Source organism: Diadema setosum, chromosome 1 (genome assembly GCF_964275005.1).
Source record: "Diadema setosum chromosome 1, eeDiaSeto1, whole genome shotgun sequence".
Taxonomy (NCBI): domain Eukaryota; kingdom Metazoa; phylum Echinodermata; class Echinoidea; order Diadematoida; family Diadematidae; genus Diadema; species Diadema setosum.
The window spans coordinates 12020017-12042511 of record NC_092685.1 but is presented as its reverse complement, the minus strand read 5'-3'; the positions used below and the strand labels follow the sequence as shown (position 1 = coordinate 12042511).

At 38.6% G+C, this 22495-nt stretch overlaps 1 protein-coding gene across 1 annotated transcript in view; it reads left to right on the top strand.

The window, feature by feature from the left end:
• The window catches only part of LOC140234150 (polypeptide N-acetylgalactosaminyltransferase 2-like), a 131997-nt gene that overhangs the window by 14622 nt on the left and 94880 nt on the right, over positions 1 to 22495 (top strand). Inside the window, exon 2 of the mRNA XM_072314230.1 lies at positions 8066 to 8307. Coding sequence (XP_072170331.1) covers positions 8066 to 8307 — 242 coding nt within the window. The remainder of the gene's footprint in view (positions 1 to 8065; positions 8308 to 22495) is intronic.

Here is a 22495-nt window from a genome sequence, read left to right as displayed (position 1 = left end):
ATGTTCCCTTTTCCATAGTGTGTGTCATAATTCTTTGTACATATGTTCATCTGTACGTGTATGTACCGGTACCATAAAAAAGGGTAAAAATTGTCTGCTATCAGTGCTGTTTTGGAGAAACAGCCATGCTTGTGCAATTGTGGTGATACACACTGCATTTCAGACTTATATGCCAGACTGCAGTACTTAGCTCTTGGTATTTCATAAGTTCATTTCGACATTAATAAAAAGGGATGTGTGTATCTAGAGTGTGGTGTGCAAAGTCCCAACCAAGGATCCAAAATCTGAAGGCAAATTTGTCTAGGTTTCTGTTGGAAGTCCCCCCCCCCCCCCCCATCATGTTCTGTTGTCCATTTTGGGCATGGTACATTGGATGTTGCATGCTTATCAGGATGTCATGCATAAAACTTTATGTAACAACTAACATGCTGCAAAACCCCCTCATGGACCACCCTGGATTTAATGCTGTGGAATTCCAGCCTTGCTCACGATGCAGGCAAGTTTTGAGCACATTACAAGTGTGATATGGTTGCACAGATGAGATGCTGACGTACATTGCACATTGTACTTCTCGCAGTACAGCCTACCGGTACATGTTTTTAGCTGATTTGACCCTCATGACCTGCACATCATTTGCCCCTGTCTGGAGATTTGTGTTTAGGCTGGGAAAGTTTTGGGTGTTTTATTTTCTTCTTCTTTTTATTCTTTCTGTTAACCTGGTACGAGTGCTATGGCAGTTGGTCACAAGAGCAGCTATATAGGAATGAGCTAGGGAGATAAAGTGAAGTATAAAAATGTTAGATTTTCTTTCGACTTCTGTTCCCACTGTGCAAAGCATGAATGAAGATCTCAAAGTCTTTGACTTACATGGTATTGGTTGCCATTGGAATATTTTGGTTGAATTTTCAGGTGAATGTGACCTCTGACCTCTGGATCAGCTACAAGTGCAAAGTTCAGCAGTTGCATATTTTATGATTAATATCAGTGTACAGAGGTACAAATGTAGTCATTTAGGAAAGTGTGATGGTTTTATAATTCTGATTATTTATGAACAGGTGGAATGTTGTTCTTTTTAAAAATTAAAACAGAGAGCTTGTGGGGATAGATTCATCAAGATCAATCTATGATGGTCATTGTACAGCTGTAGAAACAGCCTGAAATAGTTTTCATCATTGTGAGGTGAACATGCGGATATTATTGCCATGTGTGAACTCAGCCATCATTTGATTGGCGTTTCCTGCCTGTGCATACCACGTACTCAGTAATCTGGAATCTTGTACACTGGTATGTACACACATTGTACAGCCTTGTATGTTGCAAGCTTACATGAATGTATGCTGAGTTGGAGGGGTGTATCAGCAGAAAGCCCTTGTCTGTTTACCCCTGACTCAATGTCCTGGCTCATGTTGTGGAATAATTATGCTCACCATTTGTGAACCTTTTAATCAGCTGAATTTTTGTGTTTATTTACGTGTACAAATGTAGGTCTACATGTTTATTGATTCGTTTCATGTCAGCTAGCCGGACATATCTTTTTTTTTTTATAATTAGAGTGGAGTGTTCAATATAGTATGACAGATTTCACTCTCTTCTGGACATTTGTCACCGAAACTCCAAAAGAGAGTTTTTGTTTCATGGAAGCATACTGAAACAAAAGGGGGGGGGGGGGAGGGGAAGATGTTGTACAAAAGTGAAATTATATTAGGCACAACTGTTGAACATGGATGTCGTCCTGGTGACACTTTAGAACTGTTTTCAATCACAAAGATAAAGCCTTACACATTTTACACTAATAAACCTGACGTTAAAAACAGGAATAAGTTTTTGCATCCCCTTCAAGCACTTGCAGAAAAACAGTACATCTGTATATTAGGGGCCTACGTACATACTCTGCATTCTATCGCAGTGTTCATGTTGGGGGGGGGGGGGTTTTCAATAAGTTGACATACACTGCACAGCTGTATGTGACATGTTGATCTGCTCCTTGGTTAAAGGTGTTTGACATCCCTAAACAGGTGTAGGATATACTAGAAAGGAAAGTGAAACCTGTCCTTCATGTTTGCATGTTCCAGGAATGGAAGGATCATGTGACCAATTTTTTTTTTTTTTTTTTTTTAACCCTTTCTGTGCCAATAAGCCAAATGTGCACAAATTTCACACACTTACCAATGGACATACATGTATGTAAGATAAATGTGGCACACAAAGTGTTCAATAAACAGATAGTCATACAGTGTGTGCAGGGACGATCCCACAATGTTGGTAGAAAGAATATGCTGTGGATATGGGTTTTCACATGCATTTCTTTTTTGAAACTTGCACATTGTACTTGCTCCAACATTCCCACACTCTCTGAGGTGCAAATTATTGTGCTATTTTTCAAATTTTTGTTATGATTCTGAAGTGATTGCAAGATTTCGTGAGATTTGGATTGCAATGCAAATCTCCAAAAATTGTATTTCGCTTTATTTGCATCGTTGAATCCTGGAGTCTGCTTCAGGTGGAGTGCCATGAAGCGTGAAGGCAAAGCAGGGGCGGATCCAGGAATTCCGTAAAAGGGGGCGCAAAAAATATTTCTGTGCTAATTTCGGCTTTTCACTCATTCTTTTCCTTTTTCTTTCTTTTGTTTTTAACAAAAAATAAAGAGGGGGCCACTGCAAAGTGTGCTGCTTTGTTGAGGGCTAGATCCACAGGTCTTTTGTACATACAACATACATGTAGACTCTTTGTCCTGAATAATATGTGTATATTGAAAAACAGCATCAGTTACATTTTTCCTTTTTATGGCAATATCTTGTGAATTCTCTAGGAGGTTTGTACATGAAGCCTGAAACTGGTAGCAAAATTTGTTTTTGTAATAGCAGTCAGTATCTGATGTAAAGGAATTAATTAATTGATTGACTTAAATGTCATATGTGTACATTGTATGTGTTATGCCGAGTATCAAATAAAAGCAAGCACATGTATACATGTAGATTAAAAAATAATCCTTTATGTATTTACTCCTTTGTATCAAGCATTACTTGGAAATCTTTGTCCAGATGTTACATTCCACTGTAAGTTTAAAAAAAAAGAAAAGAAAAAGAAATTATGCTGCTGGTATTGTCCTCCAAGTAGCTGATGCACACTGATTAACCATCTGCTGTGAGACCAGAGAGCGGCCAGATAGTGGGGCACGTCTTCTCCGGGCGACGGAGATGGACGGAGGAAAATTAAACTTAATGTGCCCATGGCTAGATCCGGCACTGTTGCTGATGTAGAACATGCGCTCATTACTGCCCGCACCTCGGACCTGAAAGGTCTGCAAGCGCGGAGACGAAATTTCACCACCTGTCCGCTCCAAGGCCCAGAGTGGAGTGCGGTGCGATCAGATGCCAAAATGAAAGCCTCACTCCCTCATGTGCTCATGGTTGGCTTTACATTGTGTATTCCATCATGGTCATATGGGCCAGAGGTACATGGGATAGATGTACCTCAAATGTGGAAAATTGCCCAGCAGCCTTAAAAAAGAAACAACAAAAAAGAAAGAAAAGAAGAAAGAAGGAAAGAAGAAACATGTTCTCTATCAATGTAACAGTTAGTGAAATTTGTTCTGCTAATATGGATATCTCTCTATGTTGATTCGTTATTATCTTTGAACTAGTATTCTTATAACAAGTTGCCGATGAAATGTGTGTGCTTGTGAGTCACAATTATTGTTCAGATTCTGATATTACATTTTGCTAATTCATATTATACACTGTACTGAGTAGATGATAAAATGACCCCAGTATAAAATGCTGGTAGCTCTTAACTTGGTGGCATATCACGTTGAGAAAGAAACGAAAATCATTTTGGCAGTTTGAGACCACAGCTTCAGTGTTAGGGACTATCCTTCCGTACAGCATGAGAGTGTCATAGGTGTTTCAAGTACTAGTACCATTGGCTGAATGGTCATTTATGCAAATGATGCACAGGACAGAGTGGATTAGTTAGAATTGGATGCACAAGTTTAAAGGGTGTGTACAGTTCTGGTCGAGGTGAGGATTTAGCTTTTAAAGTAGACATTCAAAGAGATCATTAAATTCTGCAATTTAGGCATCAGTAGAAAGCTCAGAAGACATAGAAGGCAATGGAATTTTGTTACCTCGCTTTCGCGTTGCTAGAAAGAAGTAAACGCTCACGAAAAACTGCGATTTTCTGGAGCCTGATAAGGGCCAATTCGTCAGGAAAGATGCCCGCTTCGCCTGACGTCACGCACTGGATTTGCGGACTCTGCCCGGTGAATGTGTGTACAATGTTAACGGAGGTACAACCTGATTCTTTTGCATTTTATTTCCTTATGTAAAAGTCGAATTGAACGAAATATAACTTTTTATGGTTTAATAGTAATGAAGAAACATTTCTCTCTCGATTTTTTGTAATTCTTACAGATATTTTCGTCAATATTCAGGAATTCAAGCTACTTAGGTAATCTTATTTTTCTTACGTTTGTAATGTTAGCACGTTCAAGTTTCGCTGGTCATATGAAGCGTTTAATTGGAAATCATGAGGATGTCCGTGACAGGATTGATAATCTAAGACATGTTGATGTTGACAATAACAAGCAGACTTACGAAAAATGGCGAAATATCAAAATAGGAGAGATTTTAAAACGAGGATCGAGATACCAACTTGTGCAGCCCAGTCTCGTAGCTCGCGATTGCTCGCATGCAGTATGTGCTTGTATTAATCCGCGGTGAAGTGGCTCTACTGCTCCGATCCGCATTGGTAGCCGCTCGCCGCACCACCATCCTCACTGCCTGCGTGCCTGGCCTGTTACGTGATTAGCCAAGTCATGGAAGTACTTTCATTGGCGTAGGAACATAGACGTGAACTACTCGTAATTGCCATGCTTTGCGTAACCACGTGTGTTTGTTTACGTTCGCGCCCGATACTGTAATACTGTACGACTATACGAGATTCTGACCAGGGAGGTGGGAAGAGAAGGAGTGGAATCTTCGACATCGACAAGGTTCGGTGTTTTCGCGAGTAATTACATCACTGCTTCACCAGTGTGCACACGCTCGTAAAACTTCCGTAAATGACATCTGCTATGATAGCTATCACGCCATTGCGCCTGACTATATAGTTGCTGACCTCAAACCGGTCAGACCAAGGAGGTACAATACTAGGCGAGCAAGGTCTAATAGCAGGGCGGACATAAGCACTTCCCGATTGCTCGGGCAAGTGAAAATCAAAGTCGTACAAGTGTTCTGAACAAGGATAAAAATGCTTGCCCGAATCGGGCAGGCAAATAATTTTGAAGCCACCTTCTTTCTCCACATTTTCCCTTCAACAAACCCATGAAATCATGCACACGCAAGCCCAAAACTAATTACTGTTTAGCGATGTCACGATTTCAACAACTGTCGAACACTGACTTACTTGAAGAAGCCCGGGTATTGCATTACGATGCCACATCAACGCTCATCGATATCGAACAAAGTTTTTATTCCAATACGATGTATTAGCCTATTTTGGCAGTAGAAAATCGCGACAGCAGAAAAAAAAAACTGTCATTTTCTGCTCGCCGTTAGCTGCCTACATGAGTCGGGTAGTCACTGGTTGTGCGTGCTCCATGTGGATACCGAGCACAGTGCGCGATTCAAGATAAAAATAACACAAATCAATAACGCGCGGTCAGAAGTGAACACCAAACAGCCGATGCAGACCAGCTGAGAGCGAGACGTACCATCCAGCTTGCTGTGACCGGATCTACTTTTTGAAGGCACGGAACCGAAATGCGGACAAAAACGTCTGAAAGAAATCTCTTTTATGCGCCGCTAGCATTCACAAATTTCATACTTTATGAGGATGAAATGTAAGGAAAAACTGTGAACTACAAGGAGACATGCAAGAAAACTGCTAATAAACTAAATAATTGGACTTGCTAGGCTCCTAAACACAACACTGAAAACAATTCACGGTAGTAGTCTATGGAGCGAACGTGTACTTTCAGAGTACCAATCCAGTGCGTGACGTCATCTGGAAGGGGTATCGGCAGACCGTTCATCGGGGCATTTCGGGTTCACTTTTTCGTCCGATTTCAATAATTAATAAAAAATAGTTGGGATTGTTCTTTTCTCTCGATATTTTGTGTACACGTAGGACAGATGTTCAAATTCAATTTTTTCTTATCAAATTTGTGTTTCGTGCTCTTTGAATTTCTACTTTAACGTTTTGCGAGATATTCAGAAACCACTCTATGAGATGTCAAAGAGCATGCAGTTCTAAGGGGTATCAAAAGTTTATTCGATGAAAGTCGGTTTTGAAAGGGCTGAGATATCCAAAAACAAGGTGACACAAAGAGATCCTAATACTTGTGGCATGTCGCCTTTTATTATTAGCACTTTTTTGGATATCTCAGCCATTTGAAAACCAATTTTCATCAAATAAACGTTGAATCCTTCTTAAAATTACATGCTCTTTCATATTTCATAAGAGGCTTTTCATTATCTCACTTAGGAATGTTCAAAACATGAATCCCCACCTCAACCAGTACTGTACAGTCCCTTTAACTTTTGAACAGTTTCTAAAGTTACACTGTATTTACTGTAGACTAGAGCATCCAATTCTCACCGATCCACAAAATAGGCCTGTGCATCATTCGTTTTATAAAATGGACCTGTCAATTCATGAAATACAACCTTTTTCCACATCATGTGTCTGGTACACCTACATGTACAACACTACCCAAGGCTTGAGCCATGCGTTGAGATTTTACCAGACGCATGGCCATGCGTTCGGGTTTTACTAGACCCATGGCTCAGTGTGGATGAGTAAAAATCAATGCATGATAATTAACCAATCAAACTGCAGAGATTTTAAAGCCCATTCTACAATTTTGATTAACCAGCAAGTATAAAGCAGCCAGTTACTCTCAAGCTATGGTCTCAAACTGCCCAAATGATTTTCATTTCTATAATTTTGATTAACCAGCAAGTACTTGCAATCAGCCTAGAGCCAGTTACTTTGAGGCCTTTCTCAATGCCCTTTCTAATTGCCCCCACATAAGACACGGTACATTGTTAAACAGGACCGCCAAACCAAAGTGATGGCTGTTTGTACATCACAGAGCTCTCGACATTTCATTCCCTTGTCATCCACTGTATGCCTTATCACTTTGAGACGAGTCTTTTATGGGATGCTATAGTTTAGGCTGTGCACACACTGTCAAAACCCTTTCCTCTGTGATGCACCTGCCTGCATGCGAAATTCACCTGTCTAGAAAGACCGGTGGATTATTTGTCCCCTTTCCTCCCTTTATCGCATTTGGCGTGAACTAAGACCCGTACACAATGAACAGCTGTCCGTGAAGGCCAATGCTTCTGACTCCCTCCAGCAGTCTTCCCAGACGGGGCTAGACTCCGGGGTGCTTCCCAGTGTGACAAGGCAGTCCGAGTCATTTAACAAGATTGCCGCTGTCCAAATGTGTTATTCCGCGGTTGTAGGTTGCACTTGAACTACTTCCTATGTGAACCATATGTGTATGATGACGGCATTGACACAGTATGTAGGCCTGCACTGTATTCTCTACAAGTCCAGCCGTCTGAATCTAATGTAAGAGAGCAGAGCAGTTGACAAGGAAATATTGTACTTTTTTTTCTGAAGTAGCATTTGTTATACTATTATGAGAACATATTCAGTAAGAAAACTTGGTAATTATGATATTTCTTCTTTCTTTTCCTGAATATTTTTTGTTTCTTATGGTGAATAAAGTCATGGCTATGACCACTGAGAATCAAGCATTGCATTTGAGGATATGTTTCATGTCAGAACTCCATTAATATCTGTTTGAAGAAAGTGTAAATAAAATTGGAATAGTTTGTTTAGACTGCTAGGGGATGTGGATGTGGGGGGGGGGGGGGAGGGATTGCAGAAAAGAACCTGGATGAGTACCAAGAATACAGCCCGTCTGACAGTTTGCTGCTGACTTTCCCAATTAGGCCTAACTATCTTTTTACTTTCGTGTTGAGAAATATCAAATGTCACATCAGTATCTGACTCCATCTTCCTTTCTCCCCATTTTTTTTTTCTCTTCCAGAACTCAAGAAAAGGGAGACTGAAATTTGATGCTGCCGATATACCTGCACACTTAGGCGACATCAACAGTCCAGATTTAGTGCTCGAAAAGGACAAATCATGGCGATTATTTGACGCCACGTCATACATTGAGAAAACAAAAGTGAGGCCCGGCGGTGATGCCTACGCGAGAAATAAATTCAACCAAGTAGAGAGCGATAAGCTGCCAATGGATAGAGATGTTCCAGACACAAGGAATGCTCTGTAAGTAAACACTTAAGAATGTGATCACAATCTCATGCCATGCAGTAGCATGCTCTTGGAAGGATGTGCCATGCTCTATACTTTTTAAAGGGATATTCATGACATGAGCAATTATTTCACTGTGCACTTTTGAGGGAGTGGTCAAAGCAGGTAAACTGGAGAGTTTACAAATGTTTCTGATTGATTTTCACATCTGTTGATAGTTATATTTTCTTTAATTGTATGAGAAATCTCCTTTGCAAGATATTGAAACTTAAAATTATCATGTCTTTGCTGCGTATGATGTGAGATGTTGAAATCTAATGGAGATGTAGATATCTACAAGTGATAAGCTTGCCGTCATGGCATGTCTAAATTGTCTGTACACTCCTGTTTCATGATATAGTCTTAACTACAATGCAACAAGAATTATTCTCATTTGATAAGAATGAAAAAGGGTCGTTGATTTTGTGAGGAATAATCTGTTTATTGTGTAGGTACATGTAGCCATCAGTGACTCTATAGGCTTCAAAAAGCAGAATTTGATATCATTACACAATTATTAGGTGATCCGAGTATCCTCTCGGATCACCTATTGTATCTGTACGGATTCTTTCTTCTTCTTCTTTATTTCTTTCTCCTCAAATCTTGTGCAGAGGTTAACTCAAAAAGTCCCCCACCTATCACTTTCAAACTTATACCATATATGTATCATGTCCTAAGGACGACAGATCTAGTGTATCAATGTGATCAGTCAACCGTGACGTCATTATGACGTCATTATCTGAAATCACGTTTACATTAATATCTCATTAATGGAATGGAATTTTTCAATGAAATTAGAATATCATATAGTTCAAGTCAAGTTCTATTGATATATTTCATAAAATTTAGTCACGTTCATAGTAAACGAGCGCGTACGCGCGCGTTGAAATTTAAATATGCTCTAATCAACCTTAAAATTGTTTTGCACACGTTTCAGGTCATTTACAGCATTTCAAAAAAAATCGACGGACGCGTATCATATGCAATAGATATTTCCCGTTTTATCACACGGAATATATTTCTGAAATGTCAAGGAATATTTCTACCAAGTTTCAAGTCAATCCGACTCAATATGACGTCAAACGGGCCCGTCAAAGTTGAAATTCCTCGCGCGCGTCAATGGCGATATACAGTGCAAGTATGCCAAAAAACCGCCAATTTTAAATCGGATTTTACTCGTCAGGATGGACGGTGACCCCCCATTTTCTTTACAAATTCTGAAAGCTGATGAATTACACATGTCATTTCATGGGCTGGCTGTGCTGACAAAATGATTAAAAGATATCAGATTTCTTAATGAAGTAAAAAACGTAAATTTTCAAAATGACGTCATCAAGTTTCAAGTTTACTCGAGCGTATCTCACTTATCCTTTGTCAATTTTCACCTAAATTTCAATATGTTGTAGCTTATTAAATGCTCTTTCATTAATGTAATTACACAATTTTGATTAGATGACGACATCACCTCGAAAAAATGGATTGAAGGTAACCTTGTCAAATTTGACCAGTTTACGTGTTATCTCTATGGGAGTGCAATTTTTATGGAAATGAAAATTGACATGACTATCTTTATCGAGCACTAACTCGCTTATGCTTCGGTGAATTTCTCTAAGATTTTAATATGTTGTAGCTGAGACGTAGGGCTATCGTAAGTGTGCCCTTCGTTTTTTCATACGTTATCGGGATCACGTCAAAAAACTTGGTTGAAATTAAAGCTTATCTTCGATGTATTGAAATATTTCTTTCTTTCTTCAACTTTCTGTGCAAAAACTCAAGAAAAACATACCCTATCACCACCATATTTTGCATATGTTTAGTTCATGTCACGAACATTATTTCACAAAATAACAATTACTTGATCAGACGCCATCTTGGGTATGTAAATTAGGGTCAAAGGTCATAAATGTTTCATCCTTTATCTTGGTAAATATATGTCCTATCTTTGTCATATTTTGCACACGTAAAGACCATGTTACAAGGATCATTTCACAAAATAACCACTAATTGCTCAGATGCCATCTTGGGTGTGCAAAGTGGGGTCAAAGGTCATATGTACTTCTTCCTCAATCTTCGCTATTACGTGTTATCTCTATGGGAGGGAGTTCTAGATGTGAAAATTGACATGACTCTCTTTATCAAGCACTATCTCACTTATGCTTCTGTGAATTTCTCCTAGATTTTAATATGTTGTAGCTGAAACTTTGTGCTATCATATAAGTGCCCTTTGTTTTTTTCACACGATGTCGGTATCACGTCAAAATACTTGGTTGAAATTAAAGCTCATCAACGATGTATTGAAATATTTCTTTCTTTGCGCAACTTTCTTTGCAAAAACTCAAGAAAAACATGCTCTATCACCACCATATTTTGCACATGTTTAGTTCATGTCACCTACATTATTTCATAAAATAACGACTTCTTGATCAGACGCCATCTTGGGTATGTAAATAAGGGTCAAAAGTCATAACTGTTTCATCTTGTATCTTGGTGAATACCTGTCCTATCTTTCCCATATTTTGCACACTTATAGACGATGTCACAAGAATCATTTCACAAATTAACCACTTTTTCCTCAGGTGCCATCTTGAGAGTGTAAAGGTGGTTCTTGGGTATGTAAATTAGGGTCAAAGGTCATAGATGTTTCATCCTGTATCTTGGTGAATACATGTCCTATCTTTCCCGTATTTTGCACACGTAAAGACCATGTTACAGGGATCATTTCATAAAATAATCACTTTTTGCTCAGATGCCATCTTGTCTGTGCAAAGTGGGATCAAAGGTCATGTACTTCTTTTTCTATCTTTGCTATGACGTGTTATCTCTATGGGAGGGAATTTTTTCAGATGTGAAAATTGACATGACTCTCTTGATCGAGCACTATCTTACTTATGCTTCAGTGAATTCCTCTCAGATTTTAATATGCTGTAGCTGAGACTTTGCACTATCAGGACTCGAATCATTGATTTTAAAAAAAATCGGATCACCATAATTTGTCAGTGATGACAAATTACAATCTCTAGTTGATTATAAATGTGTTTAAATTCAACACGTTTTTCAAGTTCACATGAAGGATTGAAGTAAAACCAAGCAAGCAGAATTGAAAAGGTTTTATCAGAAAAGTGCCTCAAACACACACACACACACACACACACACACAAAGGAAGTTCTGAAATGTTGAAGTTTCACATGTCTTCATGAAACTGTGACATTAGCAGGCTCACCACCAACCATAGGGTACTGTAAAACCAGAAGTGTTTGCGAGAGCCAAGATATGTGAAATTAAATTCATGTGAAAATTTTTGTCTACACTATGCATTTGATGCCAGTGGCAATTTGCAAAAATTTCATGCCACAAAAAAGGCCGTTGGCTCCAATTTATGAAAAGTTCATGCCGCAAAAATATAAATTTATTGAGGTGATGATGTCACACATCAGAATATAGCCTCACAAGTATACCATTGGCCATTTATACACACAGATCATCACTGCTTCCTTTTATGAAATCAAGGAGAAAATCTGTGAAAAATATTGTGGTGCAGTGACTGCTGTAACTTGACAGTGGTGACTGTATGGAAGGAGGGGTTGTAGTTGCTGACTTATTGAGTAAAGAATGAAAACAAATATACGATTAAGATTTTTCTTTTTTTTGGTGCCTATTAAAGCCAGTATGAGAATTGTGAGTTGATGTTATCACCTCACAGTTATTATATGATGTGGTTGAGGTCATTATCAGTTTGCTGTAAAAACATTATACTTTTAAATTCCCTGAAACTTTCTCATTCTTAGCCCTGATGAAAACTCTGTCATTCTGTTGGTCAAATTTATCTCTGTTTTATAAACAGTCATCCTGGATCCCACGGTGTGAAATGGCACTTTAACTGTATGAGTCATCTTTTGTGTGACGCTGAGATGATATCAGTTCCTGTCCTACTGCATTCTCCCCATTGCTTTACAGTGACGGAGTTTTCATCTGCAGCATCGTAACATTATCGTAGGATCTCGAGGAAATGTTTACCCCTCTCACCCCTGAGAGGATGACTTAAAAAAAAACCAACAACAAGTGAACTCATTGTTCATTACCATAGTGTCGATCTTCATATTATATTGGATGGATATGAATGGGTTACCAGGGGATATTGCATGGGTTAAGACCAATATTGCACGAATCAAAGATGAGTGCAATATTCACCCTATTAAACAAGTGCAATATTTATGTAATACTGGATGGCCTTGAGGTTAATACAAGGAAATATTGGACGAGCTATGCACAAATATTGGACGAGTCGAAGACGAGTCCAATATTTCCTTGTATTGACCGAAAATAGGACATCCAATATTATCATTATTATCCTACAGAGGATTTTAGCGAAGAATATTTTCACTTACCCTTTCTGTCTCTGAGTGCTGTATGGTCTCCTACTGTACTACAACCTTTTTTTGTTTAGAAGTTTTTCATAATCCTCTGCATCCAGATCTGCAAATCTCCGACGAGCTGTAGATCTATCCATAGTAGCCGCCATGTTACTGTTAGGCCGAGATCTAGCTAATTTAGACCAGAATTAGATGTTCTTGTATCCGAGATCTGAGACACAATTCACATCACATCTACCGTAGATCGTGAAAGATCGAATTAACACATTGACATAACGTAACATGCCTGCAAATGCAAGCGGCGGCCGGCTATAACATGTATTTGTATATCGCGAGCTACTGTATCTAGCAGTAGCGTTGAGCTGATCGATCGTCGCCTGCACAAAAAATGCAACTTGTTTTCATCAAATCTAAATTTAATTTCCTGTTATGAAAGTGATATTATGAAAAATTGTTTGAAAAAATTTGAAAAACAATTCAAACTAATTAATATATGAAATTTGTTTGTATAAACACAGAATTTTAGAAAAAAAATGATATTTTAGTTAATTTGTGATTGACCAATCACAGACGTTTTTACTTCATATTTCGGATGATCTTGTATTTCTCAACCAATCACGGTGCAGTTTATAAAAACTTTGGGGAATCCCCCTCTTGTCGTCCAATATTTTAAATATTGGTCGCCTCGGCAAAAAATGTTGGTCGAGTTCAACAAACTTTCTAAGTGGGTCGGAGGTTATGAGGTGCGTCAACAAAATAACACTTGTGTTTGGGCTCTAAAAATCCTCTGTATGGATAATAATCCCTGGTATTCCATGAGTTAAATCCATCCAACAGAATCATTATCCATCCCCACTAGAGAAGTCAAAAAAAGTATTGTACTTCTACTAGACTTTGCTAAGTCAACTCTGTGCTGAAAAAGGAGTTATTCACACTTCCGTCTGTAGCAAGATGTTCACGTGTTTGTGAATTCTAACAAGAGTTCATGTTACGACCAAAATCACTCTGAGAATGATCGCACAAAAGAAACAATCAACTGATGTTCAGGCGGTTTATTAACAGTGATATTGTGGGTACAGACTCGTAATCGGTTTTCACATCAGTACAATAATGATCAATAAAACAGTTATAAATCGGTAGTAAAATCACTTACAGCCAAATTTGAAAGCAAGTAATCCTTTGACAGTGTCCAGATACGATGTTCGATGCACCGATGAATGATCCTTGACGCACCGATGAATGGTTCCTCCGACGTAACTCCAAAGGCACTGGTTGCAATAATCCACTTTATAAATCCAGGGTAAAGTCCACGATAAACAAGGTGTATGTCCACGGCGAAACGTGCAAAATCCAAACGTTGTGACGACCACGTCCAGTTGATGCGTTGAATGATGATTCACTTTATAATGTCCAGCAAGGAATCCAGCCCGTCACAGCTTTGCTGTAATAATGTCCGTTGACACTAAAATATGGAGTCTCTCTCCAATGTAGGCAAATTAATTCTCTGCAGGCAAACTGTCTCCCAGGCCTTATCTCCACAAACACAGTTTGTATAGCAGGTCAGCAGGTAACACAGGACTGACTATAACAAGTCGCTTCAGAGCCAGAAGTGACGTAACTCTCAGAGCAGAGGTGTTGGGTACTCTGCCTACCTCAGAATTTCTCCTGCTTATATACTATCCACTCACCCCTTTCTAGTACATTCTGTAATTTTCTCCAACCTGGGGCCACATACCTGAACATACTAGCAAGTCCAAATTCCAGGAATCCTGGATGACTCACTGCCTAAATATGTGCATAACATCATTGCCAAAATTAACTACCAATCACATTGGGTTACAAGGGCAGTGCCTCTCTCAGCCAGCACTTCCTAGAATTTTCTGGAATGGGTTAAATCATTCTAGATTGAGTGAGCTATAATGTATTTCCTGTCACATGCATCCATGTACTGTAGCTACATTGTATACCATGTAGAAAATTCTCCACTGATCTGGTCAGCCTGTATGTACTATATCTATATCATATAGAATGTTCTCCATTAATCTGGTCACCCTGTGTACATACACATTAAACAACCATGCATACAGCCTTGATACATGTACATAACTACTTGTGTGTACATTTGTGACATTCATGCACTTCGTACAGTAGCAAGCGTTGAAGCACTCAGCAGCACTCATGCAACAGATGAGACAAAATACGGTGCGCATTGCAGAGCCACTAACAACGGTAGCCTATGAGGAATTAATACATTGGCATGTACATGTATGCATTTTGTGCAATTTTCTTTCGTATTTGCCAAGCGATATTAAGCGGACAAGAATACAAGTTTTTAATGCACCCCTAAAACGTCTTATATCTACAACATAGATAATAATGGGAATATTAATTTAATGTATTGATGTATTTTAAAATGACAATTGTTCCAATATTGAAAGTAGGTGTGTATATATGCATGCATATGAGTATTAATTAAAAGCCTAAAGGGGGCAGGTAAGGGTTTATTGTCATCTTTCCTTGTTAATGTTGCCGTGTGATATGGAGCATGAATTTAAAATGCAAAGCCTGAAAATCTGCTTCTTTTCCAAAATGTGATGTCAGATTTGTTCATGTTGATTCACATGACCTTTGTATGGTGTGTGTGTGTGTTGGGGGGGGGGGGTGGGGGGGGGGAGAACAAATGTTTGCTGTATACCCAGCCCTGTTGATAAGTTATGGGTGGTAAGTGTCTTATGATGCTTCCAAGTTGTAAGAATATCTGGCAAAGAGGGACGATCTGACTTTTTGACCCTGGGTTAGGCAAAGTTCAATTCTCAGTGGTATGATAATCATATAAAATAAACTGGACCGGGCAATGCCACAAGCCGCTGTGCACTGGTGGGTGTAAGTATCGACCAGTCACATGCAGTGATGGTATGACATGCCAATCTGTGGTAGAATACTTGACTAGGCAAGTTTGATACAGTGTGTCCATGTCAATTCCCGTCATTCCCTTTGATAACCATGCTATGGGTTCAAGTACTGATGACAGTGATTTGGATATTATGCCTTACAGCCTGTATGTTGATCTGTTCATTAGCCTTTGAGTTTTGAACTAGTAGTTGCAAATATCGGAAAGTAACTGTAAAATTCTCTATAAAGCGTACATAACAGTTTAAGTAGCTTCGCCAAGTAGGTTTGACATCCTGTTAAAAAAAAAAAAAAATGTATGATTATGTGGCAGTAAACCAAGGTTAATGATCATGTATTTTCAGTATGGAGTTCTGTTGCAAATACTCTGGGTTATTAAACATCTTTTATAAGAGGATCTTCTAAGTGAAACGCTTATACTCAGACATGCGATGTACATTACACATTGTTTACAAAGTTGTATGTTGCATTTTTACTGAGTCTCTGCGATCACATCAGTTACCTGCTTCGAAATAGAGACAGATGCAGCTGGAACGACATAAATTCAGGAGGATGCTCTTGTTAGTCATGAGATTCGCATCTGTCACTGTACAAATGTGTCATTTTCATGAGGAGAGCGATCCGTTGACCCACGTGGCCAGCATATAAGCAGGAAATCCTTCCTTGACATGTAGCCTATCCACATGCCACATTTATACAAAAGGATTTACCCACTTCCGAGCATCTTGTCTACGGTAGTGCTAAAACAGATCATAGACAATCCGTTAGCTCTCACATGCATTATTAATTGGCAATAGCTTTCATGAATGATTGAACATACTGCCATTGCTCAAACTTTCACATTTACACTTTGTAGGACGGGGGCAGCTGCCTGCTTCTATGATGTATGTGTGCTCCAAAACACTGAGAATAAAGGAAAGTACGCCAGGGAGAGATTTAAATTTGTAAAACACAGTGAAACAGCAGTTTCAGATCAGTAAAAATTTGTCATCGCAGATGGCTTACTGAAGTCAAACTGTCAAAAAAAAAATATTTATTATATTAAAAGTTCATGTCCAATCTAGCCAAGAGGTTTTGCTTGAAAGTGTGCATCATTTTAATTCTACCTATCTAGTCAGTTTTGGAAGAGTCCAGTGCTCATCATAGAGAAGTGCCAATTTGTATTACCTACCCTATATGGCTGTATGATAATAAGTTGTAGTTTGATACCTAGGCAAGTACCCTTTCACCCGTCACATATTTGGGAGAGTCACGAATTATTTTCTCTAATGAGAATTGAAGAAAAGTATTTCACCTTTTCCTTTCCCTAAAGTTCAAATAGATGAAAGCAATTTATGAAATTTTACATTTATTGTATTGCTGTCCGATGCTGCTTGAAATGTATAGATCTGTAAAAATTGCTTTTCACACATTCTGTCTACGGGACCCCTTTACGGTTTTCCTTGAGGGACGCCTCTTCACACATTTTCCGTCGGATAAGTCTGGTCGATACCCTGTTTGACCAGATTGGGAATTGGACACTACTCAAATGTTCAAGCGGACAAGAGTGCTGTATAATGCCCATTATCAACCAGGCATCAAATATCAAGAGTGCTACACCTATCTGCATGAAAAACAAAAACATAGCAAAACAAACAAACCAAAATGAAAAGGATAACAACCCCCGGAGGCTACTGTAGATTCTGCGACATCCGACATCGGTGTGACGTTCAATGATTGTCCTGCCACTCTTAATTGTGTATTAGCTTTCTAATGAATAAATCATGGGGACACACAACACTCAGTATCACCGTCATCTGGCTCAGAGACGCAGAGGGGCCACTTCATTGTACATGTGAATGTGAGTTGGAAATGATAGAGTCAGACAAGGGTAGTGATGTAATGAGGTAGGACCTGTCATTTTATATCATGGTAGACATGAGGTCCCCATGCAATGTTCTTGAAAATTCCCAGAGGGCAAGCAAATTGCTCCTTTTTCATAGCTTTATTCATTTTTAGAAAATATATAGGAATTAATGATTTTTTTTTTCATCCTTAAAGAAAGTGTTTGTAAATGCTGATTGTAGTCAGAATTATGAATGATATTGAATTCAGTTTATAAATGCAAACTTGTCTTACATTTTTTCTCATGTTGTGATACAATTGTATCCCGTCATGTACAGCTGTACAATCTGTACCAGTATGAATGAGCCCAAAGAAATATTGTGTGGGTTTTGTTTTTTTTTTCTTTCTATATAGTATCTCGTGCAATTTTCTTTGGAAATACTGTTTGAATTTGTTGCTCCAATTGTGTCACTTTGCATAGATTATCAAATAATTGCATTACAAAAATTGACAGTGCAAAGAACTGCGATTATAATACTGTGATGGCACAGTTTCCCCTGCACCTGCTGACCTTGATACACCCACAGTTTATACATACTCAATAATTCATGACCACACTGACATTGCACTTGCCTTCAGAAAACCCTAAAAAAATATACAATGTAAAATACATATTGTATATCTTTTTGTGTGCATGTGAGAAAGTGTGTGTGTGTGTGTGTGTGCATGTCTGTGTGTCTGTGTGTCTGTAAGTCAGGCATTAAAGTAATACATACCATTACAGTTATAATGTTGGCTGTGGACATCAGTAACTTTGCTATGGGTTGCAAGTAGGTTGTGTACCAGTACACATGTACATTATATTGTAGATTGTTTTGATAGCACCATTGCAGGATATATTTTTGCAGCTTGAAAATGTCTGCTCTTACTTCATACTTAGGATACTACAGATGACTTTTTCATTTGTGCCAAATTGTTTGTTTATGCCATAAAAGTGGTGGAGAACTGCATTGATTTGAAATGATGTTATCATGTTTTCAGTATGTTTTCACTTACACTACAATTGCATGTACACCGTATGTGTGTAAAGCACTAAAGACATTATTATGTGAACCATGGTTTGATTTTTGTCCTCAAAATATAGATAAAAAAAAAAAATGTGCATTAATAGAGGTGCACATCAGATCAAACTCACTTCACATTTAATTATTGATCCAGAGTTTTGCAGCATCACTTGACCTTTGTCACCTGGTAGGAAGGTTTTTTATTCCGTTGTTTGTATTAATGAAATATAATTAGCATATTTCAATTGTGATTGCAAAGGGATGTTGAATATTCTTTCTACTATCATCACAAACAAACAAATTCATACAAATACAAACTGTATAATGTACAATGTACACTGTAAGAACAGATTGAATGAGATTTAATTGCATGGGCTACATTGCAGTCTATTTAAAAGTATTATGATCTCTGATGGCGAAAAAAAAAAAACTCAGAAAGCTTGATTAAGAGGATTTACATGTATCTATAGGGATTGATGCAATTCTTTATAGTGGTTCAGGCCATAAATTTAAGAGGAGGATTGAGGAATATAGCAACATTGGATAGATGGGATGTTATGCCTGACATGGATCTCATAAAATGGGTAATGTTATTAGGTTGACTCCATCATGTGACGCCATTTCTATTAGAAAATGAGACAGCGTTGTCATCATCCAATTTTTTGGCTCGTCGTCGTCTTCTTGGAAAGAAAACTGTGTAAGACATAGGGTTCTTACAGCATTTGTGATGGTATTGGGTTACCGATTGAGATACAGGGACAGACTGCACCCTGCTGGAGGCCGAATTACACGGCTACTGAATATTCATGGAGGACGGTAGCCATTTGATTCGTACCGAGTCCTGGCGTCTGAGTGGTAGCCAGTTTTGGTGTGTCCATCGGGTTTGCTTCATGTCGCTTTCCAGGAGGAACACGCGCTGAACTTGCAAATTGGGGGTCGGCTTACATGCACATTGAGTGGAATCCAAAGCACAGACAGACTGCGAGGAGGGAAACATTCTACAATTTCACGTGCTGCCCACTAGATTTCCTTATCATTCCCTCATCAAATACAGACACCTGGGCTGCAGATGATCTTAGAAATGCTAGGACTATTACAGAGATAGATTTTCCAAAATGATAGAGAAAGCCAAAGTGTAAGGAAGGGCTTGAGTAGTTCCGAAAGTGAAATGTCGCTCCATGTTAATTGAAAGACTAAAAACAAACATATTACCAATGTAACACCGTACAATATGTACACATCATCTACAGTATGTGTGTATGATGAATGATATCATGTGTATGCCTGAAATCTTTGGTAAGAACTACTAGTATGAAGCAGCTTCCTTAACCCATTGACGACGGGCTGATTTTCCTGCAACACGCATTTTCCATAGAAACCTGCCCAAGTATACTTGGGACTCATCCTCAATGGTTTAATTGAATTGTGCTGCCCAAGAACATATGATTATGCACTGACAGCATAAATGCATTGCATAGATCCTTTTATTATTAAAAAAAAAAGTTTGGTAAACTTGTAAATTCATGATTTCCTTAGTTTGTGTCCAGTTTTTGGGACGGACTGTTCGCTTTGGCTATGATCCACTAGTACATGTGCGACAAGTTTACTCAGATGTACACGTAGTAAATGATGTACATTGTGTGTTTATAACTTTTCAACGGATTATCCAATTTTCCTCAAACTTTCACTACAATGTGTTCTACTGATATTGCTGCATTCACTTTATCCACACATGTATGTGAATTTGGGTGAACATGTCCTCTGAGCAAGACTGTATTGATCATCCCAACCCCAGCAGCAGTTGTCTGCTCAGTCACCTTTGTTGATGTGTGTGTGTATATTAAACAAAGTGTGCATCATGTACCACACTCCTTTAGCCCTTTTTACACTTGTGTTTCTTAACCCCGTACTTTCTCTGACCCAGGACTATCGTTAGTTCCGTACCAATTTTTTTATCTCTTTACACTCCCAGTAAATCCCGTACTATTAAGCTCTTGTCCTGGGCTGAGGAGAAAACTGACCTTTTTACACTCGTATTTCGTAGTCCCGTACTTTCCAAACCACATGAATATTCGTGATTTTTACGCTGTGCACTGTACAAGTACATTGTACACGCACGCACCGGCAGCACTTGATTACTTGACTTCGTCTCCGTAGCTTAACCCCGGATTATTTTTTCGTTCTGTTTACACTCACTTGCTTGTAATTGGCACCGCAATTGCGGTGCTAACCCTGCTTTTTTGCAGGGCCAGATAGTACGGGATTATCGGTGGGACTATCCCACTTTGGCAAAAACAAGTGTAAACAGAAAGTGGGCTCTAAGGAAAGTCCGGTACCAACGGTGGGGCTAAGGCTGAAGGATAATTCAACTTGGGGATAAATGCGAGGGATCACTGAAGTGATGCAGCTTTTTTTGAGTTTGTAACAAATAAAGACAGAATAAACTGTCCAGAAAGAATATAAATTATTAGTGGAAAAGTGAGCAAAGAAAATGGGATTCCATCGGGAGTTGAACCCGAGACCTCCGGATTGCTAGACCGAAGAAGAAAAGTTGGTAGAAGAAAACCAGTTTGTGGGACAGATTGCCATCATAGAAAAAAAAAAAAAAAAACTTTGAAGAGAATGCATGGCAGTGAAAAATTAAAATTGCCAATTGGAAAAAAAAAGTGGAGAATATACTGTAGTACATTAAAAAGGAAGTTAGCATTTTTCCATGTTTAGCTCTTTAAAAAAAAAAAGAAAAGTTGTTCTGTAAACTTTCTGTGCATTCAGTGGTGTCTGGTAAAATTGTATCTAAATTTTTACAATTCATTGAAATATTCATGATGTCTGCTACCCTAAATATGCCCTTTAGCAAGATATGGAAAAAAGACAAATCCTCTAAGTTCAGATTTATGCAGGACGAATAAAACAGCAATCCGTGTAATAAGTAAATACAACACCTCAAGCCTCAAGCCCTGGAATAGCTAGGGATTTATTATTCTGTGCGCATTTGTTTCCCATGATCTATTTATGTCCTCTCTCTCTCTCTCTTTTCAGATGAGAATAAAGGAATCAGCCACCTTGGCTGAAAATACATCTATCTATTGATATGTAAACAGCTACTAAACTGAGAAATGTACTAGTATACTGGATGACTACTAAAACATAAGGGGGGGGGGTTCAGGATAAAGGAAAAAGCAAGAAAGAATGCAGTTTACTGAGGCAACGCGGAGAAGAATGTGTTATGACTCCTTGAATTGGTTGTCATGTTTTATCAAATATTCCATCTAAGCATGATTTCAAGTGCGCATTGCTACTTAGCAATGCTTAAACTTGAATTTGGACTGGATTTGATAAGGGTCAAAGGTCAAGTGCAAGGTATAAACTTTTTGCCAGTTGCAGAAATTTCAAGACATATTTTTCTCATGAATCATCCAATTTTATAAGAATTTTGACCTACACGGCATGCTGTGTTATATGCAGAATAACTATCTCTTGATAGGTGAATGGTCAGAGGGCAAGGGTCAGCCTTTGGCCAACTTTGTTATCATTAGCCTCCAGTTGGGTTGAGATGGAACGAAGCAATTATAAACTGTTGTTTATATCAGACCTGTCAAAGGGTGGGAAAATGTCACTCAAAGTGGAAGGATTACATGGAGGCATACACGTACATTCACATTCATACAATTATTTCCTTCCTGTAAATCTTTGTGAGTTCCTTCTTCTTCCTTTTTTTTTTTTGTTGTATTACTTGGTCAAGCTTAAGCTCACTGCTCACCAGTGAGCACAACAAGTAGGCCTAATTATTTGCAAAGTGAATGATGGGAATATCATTTGATTTCAATGTTGCTACCAATTGCACTGCAGCTTCTTTTCTTTCAATGGAATATTACCCCTTAGCTCTTACCATCCCCCACCACCCCCCCCCCCAAAAAAAAAAAAAAGAAGATGAAGAAGAAAAAGCACTGGGGTCATTCAAACTGCAAGTGAAAAAGTATGAAGTTGTGTAAAAT